We start from the raw sequence: 9,764 nt of genomic DNA, 5'->3' as shown, positions 1-9,764 counted from the left end.
TCATCATGTTGTATACCATTATAAGCCACCCACAACAAGTAACATTTGCAAAGTGTGAGGTGTGCTGTAATGACAACTCAGGATGTAAAAGGTGGTTGGTGTTATCCCCTCCTGCCAGATGAGCAGGAGTGGAAAGAGAGTCAAATAGCAAACCACATGCAAATATCAGTCAAATACCCCGGAAAGATGAACACCTTGCATGACATGCATAAGCATAAACACATGGGGCAAAGTGAGTTTTCACATGCCGTGCTTTACAAATTAATTTTTTTTTTAATTAATGACTGTGTGTTACATTTTTACTTTATGTCCACTTGTCCACTGATGGAAATGCAGGTCAATATTGTAAGGACCATTTAAAATAATAGCAGTTACTTGGTGTTACACCAGGTGGACAAGGTGGGGCGGGGCCAATTGTACCTATTTTGCTTTGGGTGTTTCAGGTGAGTTTGCATACAACAACTGATGATCAGTCTCTTTTCAGGCTCTGGCTTAACTGCATAATGACAGCACATTGGACCTTTCTGGTTTTGTGCTGTGCGATCAGACTGAGCCACAGTGAGGATCCACCCGAATGGTTTCAGAACATTTCAACCAGTCTCTTCAACTTGCCAGGGGACATCATGCTCGGAGGGCTCTTTCAGATTAACCTGCTCTCAAGCGACCTCAGCCAGAGGACGGAGCCCAGCAATATCAGCTGTGAAAAGTAAGACAATTCAATTTTAGGAAATTAATAAGCCAGTTATTTGTGATATTGCACCAATATGTTTCATTAACTTGAATAATAAGACTTATTTTAGTTTTTTCTACCTGTGGTCCCACAGTTTAAATGAGGATGGCCTGGGTCTTGCTCTAGTAATGAAATATGCAGTGGACGAAATCAACGCAAACCAAATTCTTCTCCCAGGAATGAAGTTGGGTTATGAAATCTATGATACGTGCAGGGAATCTGCCGTCATCGTGAAACCCACCATCTCATTCCTCACTGCAAAATCCAACAAAGCGCTATCTGTGGAGTGTAATTACACGGACTATGAGACCAGCATCTCAGCTGTGATTGGTCCAATAAGCTCGGAAATGGTGTCGGTCATAGGAAAGCTCCTGGGATTCTTTCTGATGCCACAGGTTTTGTTACAAATAGGTCTTGTCATTTGTCCATAGACATCAACGCCACAGGCCATATTTGCTGTTCTTCAAACAAGCAGTGTCACAGAAAAAACGATTATTTGTTCATTGGCAGATATCAATTGTTTCTCCTTTTATTGTTGTTCGAAGTGTAGTTTCCATCACTTTCCAGTTGCAGTGCAAATTCTCCTGCAACATCAGTACATTTGCATTAGGCGTTATGCATCAACATTGGAGCATTGCTGGGTAACTTCAGTGTGGTACAAATAAGTGGTTTAATATGACTTTTCTCCCTCCAGGTTAGCTACGGTGCCACCAGTGACAAATTCAGTGACAAACTTCTCTACCCATCATTCTTCCGCACAGTGCCCAGTGACAAATGGCAAGTGAAGGTCATGGCGCTTCTGCTGAAAGAGTTTGAGTGGAACTGGGTGGCGGTGGTGGGCAGCGACGAGGAGTATGGACAGCGAGGTGTGCAAGAATTCTCCAAAATAACAGAGACTATGTCGGTCTGCGTGGCCTATCAGGGGCTGATTCCAGTGTACACTGACCCTGGACCAGCAATCACTACTATCATCAACAACATCAATGCAACTAAGGTCGGAGTGGTCATAGTGTTTGCTCTCGCAGAGCCAGCTGCTATCTTTTTCAAAGAGGTTGGTGAATCACTTTTGAAAAGTATTGCATGTTAGTGGTAGATAGTTTATATGTATGTCAGTACCAATAATGCCATTACCCCAGGTCATCAGGAGAAATGTACGGGCTGTATGGATTGCAAGCACAAGTTGGTCCATCAATAATCATCTGACTTCCCTGCCCAATATCCAAAAAATTGGCACCATCGTTGGATTCATTGACCAGACACAGACTCTAGATGAGCTCACTGCCTACACACAGGTGCTCTTAACCAAACTGAGTGATGAGAGGGCAAATATGTCACCTCCAGCACCAAAGTCTAAAGTCAACTCTAAAAATCCCTGCCCACAATGTTGGAATTTGTCGCCTGCTAACATTAGCTTGGTGACAGAACCTGTAGTGCAGCGCACAGCTTTCAGTGTGTATGCTGCCATCTACTTTGTGGCTGAGGCACTGCACAACCTGCTGGGATGCAATTCAACTGGCTGCGTGAAGGAAACCAAAGTCTATCCCTGGAAGGTGATTTCTTTTGAGTGGTTTGTAAAATAGGTTACACACATTTTTAAGTTAAAAAAAAGGTATCGAGAACATCAAAATTAATTGAGGAACAACATCTTTCTTTTGCAGCTGTTGGAGGTTTTAAGGAATACATCTATAGACATAAATGGCACACATTTACAGTTTGACATTAACGGCAACCCAAACCGAGGGTACGATATTATAGAGTGGGTTTGGAATGCTTCGACTTTAGACTTCGTAGTTGTTGGAACCTGTAAAGAAAAACTGTTCATCAACAAAACTCTCTTGAAATGGCACACTGAAAACTCTGAGGTAATACAACACATTTTTTAAATGTATGTAAATTCGGAAAGATGCATACTTTTAATTTGTGATTGAATCCAAGATGACAATAAACTGGTTCTGGTTTCTGCAACTATAATGCAACAACTTTTGCAGGTTCCTCAATCCAATTGCTCAGCAGAATGTGGGCAAGGCCAGGTCCGCAGAGTAAAAGGCTTCCACTCCTGCTGTTTTGATTGTATTGACTGCTTGGAAGGCACTTACCGGAAAAATGAGGGTAATGTGTTCTGTCAAATACCTGATCCTTGTATGAAGGACTAGGACATAATTATTTGGATTAGCGTTATTGGCTTCGCTGAGAGCTAGAGCTTTTTACTTTAGCTCAGCATGACTGCAAACATGAAAAAAGAGATTGCCTAAGAAAGCTAATTTACATTTTCACACATGTTCACACATACAGATTTTATTACCTTGGGGTACACCAGGTTAAAGGTTATCCCCTGTCTCCCCTGTTCACTAAGCTTACCCAGTCAGCTGCTTAGTGTTATTTATTTAATGATGACAAAATCTAAACATACATCAGAGGCCATAAGGGTTTTATTTATTTTTTTGATGAAATTCTAATTAATCAAACTAATGTTCTTGTTGTGCTTTCTGACTTATAGAGGACATCCAGTGCGCTAAGTGCTCTGATCGCCAATGGTCTTTAAACAAGAGCACTTCCTGCATTGATCCCAGTTTTGAATTTTTGTCCTGGAATACACCTGAGGCTCTGCAGTTGACGCTGGCTGGGGTGCTGCTCCTCATTTGTCAGGTGTCAGTTGGCGTGATTTTCCTGAAACACCGGGGATCCTTTATAGTAGCTGCCTCAGGGGGAACCCTGAGTTTTGTAGCTCTGATAAGCCTGATGGGAGCTTGCCTCAGTCTGGTGCTCTTCCTGGGGCAGCCGGGGGACATGGTATGTCGTCTTCAGCTGCCCCTCGCCTCCATTTTCAAGACAGTGGCCATTTCCATTATCACTTTTATCTCACTACAGGTGGGTAATAATGTGTGATGTACATTACTTTCCTGTAGAACAAATAAATAGTGCACATTGTAATGATGCTGCAAACCCTTCTTTTTGAACAGATACTCTACGTGACAGAGTTCCCAAAGATGGCCGCCTCTCACCTGCATATGCTAAGAGGCCCTGGAATCTGGCTGTTTGTGCTTGTCTGCTTTGCTGTGCAGGGGGCTCTCTGTTGCTGGTTTTCGGTGGAAGGGATCACACTGTCTGAATATGTGGCAAACCTGAAAATAGACTTTGTGAGATCGTTTCTGACATGTCCAATATCCCCCTTGATTGGATTTGCCCTAATACAGGGTTTCAACAGTGCAATGGCTCTTATATCATTCATGTCTACCTTCATGGCAGCAAAGCCTCTTCATCAGTACAACCTTGCCAGGGACATCACCTTTGCCTCCCTAATCTACTGTGTGATTTGGGTGACCTTTATTCCAATCTACATAGGCTTGAGTCACAAGGATAGATCTTTTGTCCATGTTTCTTTCAACCTGGCAAGCAACTTCGGGTTAGTGGCAGCTTACTACTTTCCAAAATGCTACCTGCTGTTAAGAAAACCTGAGCTCAATACAGCAGAACACTTCTGTACCTTCCTTGAGGGTGTCCCGCTAACTCAAGCTCAGGAGGAACCGCAGCCGCAGCAAGAGCCAGGGAAATAAAGTGTTTTAATAAAAACTCAATGAAAGTATCTGTAACACATATTGTAAAATGAAAATGTGCCTGCATTTTATATTAAGAGTGTTGGTGGTTTAGGCTTCAGTGTGAAACATTTTGGACCTTACACCATAATATTAACGTGATATGTAACCATGAAAAACACTAAACATGCTCATAAACAACAGATAAAGTACATGTAACAACTTAAATGTGCATTTTGAAAATAATTTTAAATCAGTTGGTTAAAGATGTTTTTGTAAAAATTGCAAACACTTGCCAAAAAACATACCAAATACAATAAAGAGCCAATAAAAAAGTAAGATCTTGTTTTCTTTGAATTGTTCTCCTAGTTCAGTAAGGTACTGCGATTGCAACAATCTATCAATCTCTTCACATTCTCTTAATAAATAAAAGAAGCATGTCCTGCATTATCAAAATACATCAAAAGGTGGACTCATAAGCACTCTCATTGCAGACAGACATATTATAACTACAGTACATGGGACAAATGAGACAATACTTTTTATTCACATTTTTTCTATATTTTATTGGAATGGAGTTGTTAATGTTTTTCATGTTTGTAAAGCACTTTGAATTACCTTGTGTTGAAAGGTGCTTTATAAATAAACCTGCCTTGCCTTAATAGTCAGCTTTTTTTAAATAAAACATTCTCAATACTTTTCATTAAAAAGATGTGTCCAAATGGCCAGTTTAGTTAAACCAACTGATATAGAAGAGGAGTAACTGATAAGGAGGCTATTAAAAGGAAATTAGACTTTTCAACAAGGAAAAGCTGAATTTTCATTCAAATATTTATTTAAAATAAAAGGTGAACCAAAGTCCTATACATGTTAGATAACACAATTCTGCAATGATTTGTAGTCCCTTGGCCACATGACATGGAAGCTATTGAAAGAGATCATGAGTTTTAAATTAAGCAAAACATTTTTTATATATATATATATTCAAATCCCATTAAAGGGATGTATATCATTTGTTTATTTTAGTGATAATATCTGGTATGGATAAATAACTGGGTCACATTACATGAAAAATGATTTAAAAAAAACTGAAATATTTTGTATTCAAATATTTACCATAAACAAATTCATCAGTCATCTAAAAAAGTGTACCACATACTACTTATTAAAATATGTTTAGGTGTGCCGATCTTTCATTTCATTTCCATGTATACCACACATGGAAATGCAGGTTGATATTGTAAGGATAATTTCAAATGATTTGCACTTTCTTGGCATTACACCTTCAGGTGGCCGGAAAGGGGAGGGGCCAATTGCACACATTTTGCTTTGGGGGTTCAGGTGAGTTTGCATACAACAACTGATGTCTTTATACATTTGCACGCTGGTGTCTTCACTCGTAGCTCAGAATCCGGCTTAACTGCATCATGACAGCACATTGGACCTTTCTGGTGTTGTGCTGTGTGTTGTGCAGACTGAGCCACAGTGAGGATCCACCCGGATGGTTTCAGAACATTTCAACCAATCTCTTCAACTTGCCAGGGGACATCATGCTCGGAGGGCTCTTTCATATTAACCTGCACTCAAGCGACCTCAGCCCGAGGACGGAGCCTGAGAATATCAGTTGTGAAAAGTAAGAACATTACATTTTACCAAAATAATAAGCCAATAATGTGTAGGCACCATATAATTCACCTGACTACTTTTAATGCTTTTCTGCCTGTTTTCACAGTTTGACTGAGGCTGGCCTAGGCCTTGCTCTAGTAATGAAATATGCAGTGGACGAAATTAACGCAAACCAACTTCTTCTCCCTGGCATGAAGTTGGGTTATGAAATCTATGATACATGCAGGGAATCTGCCGTCATCTTGCAGCCCACAATGTCTTTCCTCACTGCAAAATCCAACAAAGTGCTTTCTGCTGAGTGTAATTACACAAACTATGAGACCAGCATCTCAGCTGTTATCGGTCCTATGAGCTCGGAAATGGTGTCGGTCATAGGAAAGCTCCTGGGATTCTTTCTGATGCCACAGGTTTGGTTACTAATAGGTCTTGTCATTTCTCCACAGACATCAACGCCACAGTCTGAGTTGACATTTCTTCAAAGTAAATCTCCAAAGTGAGGTTGAAAATTCAGCTCTAAAGTGTTTCAGAATATTATCTGTCTCAGAGATACAGCCTTAAATTGTTTGACAAAAATGAAGTCTTGCTGTCCCACAAACAAAAATTAAATTTATTCATTCGTAAAAGTCAAACCGTAATTGTTTTTTCCTATTTTTTTTATAGTCAACGTAACTGCCCAGTTGCAGTGCAAGTTCTCCTACAACATCAATAAAACTGCATTGGGCATTATGTGTTAGCATTTGAGCATTGCTGTGTAACCTCATTGTGGTCAAATTAAAAAGTGGCATTTTATGACTTTTCTCCCTTCAGGTTAGCTTCGGTGCCACCAGTGACAAATTCAGTGACAAACTTCTCTACCCATCATTCTTCCGCACCGTGCCCAGTGACAAATGGCAAGTGAAGGTCATAGCGCTTCTGCTGAAAGAGTTTGAGTGGAACTGGGTGGCGGTGGTGGGCAGCGACGAGGAGTATGGACAACAAGGTGTGCAAGAATTCTCCAAAATAACAGAGAATATGTCGGTCTGCGTAGCCTATCAGGGGCTGATTCCAGTGTACACTGACTCTGGGCCAGCAATCACTACCATCATCAACAACATCGAGGCAACCAATGTCGGAGTAGTCGTGGTGTTTGCTCTCGCAGAGCCAGCTGCTATCTTTTTCAAAGAGGTTGGTGAATCACTTTTGAAAAGTTTTGCATGTTAGTGGTAGATAGTTTATATGTATTTCAGTACCAATGATCCAATCCCATTACCCCAGGTCATCAGGAGAAATGTACGGGCTGTATGGATTGCAAGTGCAAGTTGGTCCATCAAAAATCATCTGACTTCCCTGCCCAATATCCAATCCATCGGCACTGTCATTGGATTACAATACCAGACACAGACTCTGGATGAGCTCACTGCCTACACACAGGTGCTCTTAACCAAACTGAGTGATGAGAGGGCAAATATGTCACCTTCAGCACCAAAGTCTAAAGTCAACTCTAAAAATCCCTGCCCACAATGTTGGAATTTGTCCCCTGCTAACATTAGCTTGGTCACAGACCCTTCAGTGAAGCGCGCAGCTTTCAGTGTGTATGCTGCCATCTACTTTGTGGCTGAGGCACTGCACAACCTGCTGGGATGCAATTCAAATGGATGCTTGAAGGAAACCAAAATCTATCCCTGGAAGGTGATCTCTTTTGTTGTTAATTGTTTGGTTTGGAATGTATTTGTTTTAAAGGTATCAACATTATTGATTAATAATTAATTGTCAATCTTTCTTTTGCAGCTGTTGGAGGTTTTACGGAATACATCTATAGACATAAATGGCACACATTTACAGTTTGACAGTAAAGGCAACCCAAACGTAGGGTACGATATTATTGAGTGGGTCTGGAATGCTTCAACTTTAGACTTCGTAGTCATTGGAAGCTTTAAAGAAAAACTGTCCATCAACAAAACTCTCTTGAAATGGCACACTGCAAACTCTGAGGTAATTTATGCCATTAAAAAAACAGATACAGATTGGTACATGCACACATTAACGTATTGGTGGTTAAATCCCACATTACATTATTATGGCTTTGGTTTCTGTAATTGTTACTATAACAATTCTATCTATAATGCAACAACTTTTGCAGATTCCTCAATCCACCTGCTCAGCAGCATGTGGGCAAGGCCAGGTCCGCAGAGTCAAAGGCTTCCACTCCTGCTGTTTTGATTGTATTGACTGCTTGGCAGGCACTTACCAGGCAAATGAGGGTAATGTGTTACCTTTTAAATACCTGCTCCTTATATAAAGGAATTTTGAATTTTGCTCGTTCACTTTGGCGAGAGGTAGATGAGAAAATGTTATATTGCTCTCATGTCTGTCTGTACTAGGGCTGTACGCGTTTGGTTGACTTAATCTTTGATCAACCTTTTTCACTATTGTATAACATTTTAAAGACCAAATGATTACTGGATTTAATCATGAAAATAATCATTAGTTGCTGTGTGTGCAGTAAATATAATGCTTTAAGGATGATGCAATCAAACCATGAATTAGATTCCAGTTATCATTTTTTTATTTGATTTAGATGGTATTCTTATTAATCACACCAAATGTCTTGTTGTGCTTTCTGACTTATAGAGGACATCCAGTGCGCTAAGTGCCCTGATCGTCAATGGTCTTCAAACAAGAGCACTTCCTGCATTGATCCCAGTTTTGAATTTTTGTCCTGGAATACACCTGAGGCTCTGCAGTTGACGCTGGCTGGGGTGCTGATCCTCATTTGTCAGGTGTCAGTTGGCGTGATTTTCCTGAAACACCGGGGATCCTTTATAGTAGCTGCCTCAGGGGGAACCCTGAGTTTTGTAGCTCTGATAAGCCTGATGGGAGCTTGCCTTAGTCTGGTGCTCTTCCTGGGGCAGCCGGGGGACATGGTGTGTCGTCTTCAGCTGCCCCTCAACTCCATTTTCAATACAGTAGCCATCTCCATTATCACTTTCATCTCACTACAGGTGGGTAATAATGTGTGATATACATTACTTTCCTGTAGAACAAATAAATAGTGCACATTGTAATGAAGCTGCAAACCCTTCTTTTTGAACAGATACTCTACGTGACAGAGTTCCCAAAGATGGCCGCCTCTCACCTGCATATGCTAAGAGGCCCTGGAATCTGGCTGTTTGTACTTTTTTGCTTTGCTGTGCAGGGGGCTCTCTGTGGCTGGTTTTTGGTGAAAGGGATCACACTGTCTGAATATGTGGCAAACCTGAAAATAGACTTTGTGAGATCGTTTCTGACATGTCCAATATCCCCCTTGATTGGATTTGCCCTAATACAGGGTTTCAACAGTGCAATGGCTCTTATATCATTCATGTCTACCTTCATGGCAGCAAAGCCTCTTCATCAGTACAACCTTGCCAGGGACATCACCTTTGCCTCCCTAGTCTACTGTGTGATTTGGGTGACCTTTATTCCAATCTACATAGGCTTGAGTCACAAGGACAGATCTATTGTCCATGTTTCTTTCAACCTGGCAAGCAACTTCGGGTTAGTGGCAGGTTACTACTTTCCAAAATGCTACTTGCTGTTAAGAAAACCTGAGCTCAATACAGCAGAACACTTCTGTACCTTCCTTGAGGGCACCCCGCTAACTCAAGCTCAGGAGGAACCGCAGCCGCAGCAAGAGCCAGGGAAATAAACTGAAGTTGTAATTACAAAATCTTAAAGACATGTAACCCATATACTCAAATGTACACTTATCTGCTTTATATATTAAACAAGGAGTGAGTAACACATAACAGGGTGATTTGGGCTTAGATATGGCTATGAAGCATGATAATAATAACGTGATATGAATATTTACCCAAGAAACATATAACAAAGATATATTGTTCAAATATAAAGTT

General features: G+C 40.7%; 2 protein-coding genes across 3 annotated transcripts; both read left to right on the top strand.

Annotated features, from left to right (window-relative positions):
* The first annotated feature begins 478 nt into the window (after window positions 1-478).
* Window positions 479-4,602, top strand: LOC307040747 (taste receptor type 1 member 3-like). 2 transcript variants are annotated; one of them, XM_079683869.1, is made up of 8 exons: window positions 479-706; window positions 825-1,125; window positions 1,425-1,781; window positions 1,867-2,280; window positions 2,389-2,592; window positions 2,719-2,839; window positions 3,228-3,598; window positions 3,691-4,602. In XM_079683869.1, the coding sequence occupies exons 1-8, from the start codon at window positions 504-506 to the stop codon at window positions 4,282-4,284; spliced, it is 2,565 nt and encodes an 854-aa protein (XP_079539995.1). In that variant the 5' UTR covers window positions 479-503; the 3' UTR covers window positions 4,285-4,602. The 2 variants fall into 2 exon arrangements, with proteins under 2 accessions (XP_079539995.1, XP_079539996.1); XM_079683870.1 differs by lacking the exons at window positions 1,867-2,280; window positions 2,389-2,592.
* Window positions 4,603-4,984: 382 nt separating this feature from the next.
* On the top strand, window positions 4,985-9,556 carry LOC307038897 (taste receptor type 1 member 3-like; the record flags this gene model as incomplete). Its single annotated transcript, XM_079680571.1, has 9 exons — window positions 4,985-5,022; window positions 5,738-5,896; window positions 5,996-6,296; window positions 6,697-7,053; window positions 7,144-7,557; window positions 7,657-7,860; window positions 8,009-8,129; window positions 8,500-8,870; window positions 8,963-9,556. The coding sequence occupies 9 exons, from the start codon at window positions 4,985-4,987 to the stop codon at window positions 9,554-9,556; spliced, it is 2,559 nt and encodes an 852-aa protein (XP_079536697.1).
* Between the last annotated feature and the right edge of the window lie 208 nt (window positions 9,557-9,764).

Source organism: Notothenia rossii (assembly GCF_949606895.1).
Source record: "Notothenia rossii genome assembly, chromosome: 5".
In the NCBI taxonomy this organism is placed as follows: domain Eukaryota; kingdom Metazoa; phylum Chordata; class Actinopteri; order Perciformes; family Nototheniidae; genus Notothenia; species Notothenia rossii.
Note: the sequence above shows the minus strand (reverse complement) of the source record. Positions and strands in the feature narration are given on the sequence as shown.

Excerpts from the sequence above, each read along its gene's own strand:
- LOC307040747 (XM_079683869.1), top strand. The coding sequence starts at position 504 with ATGACAGCACATTGGACCTTTCTGGTTTTGTGCTGTGCGATCAGACTG. Across the intron at positions 1,126-1,424 it reads GATTCTTTCTGATGCCACAG|GTTAGCTACGGTGCCACCAG; the intron begins GTTTTGTTACAA and ends TTCTCCCTCCAG. Across the intron at positions 3,599-3,690 it reads TCACTTTTATCTCACTACAG|ATACTCTACGTGACAGAGTT; the intron begins GTGGGTAATAAT and ends CTTTTTGAACAG.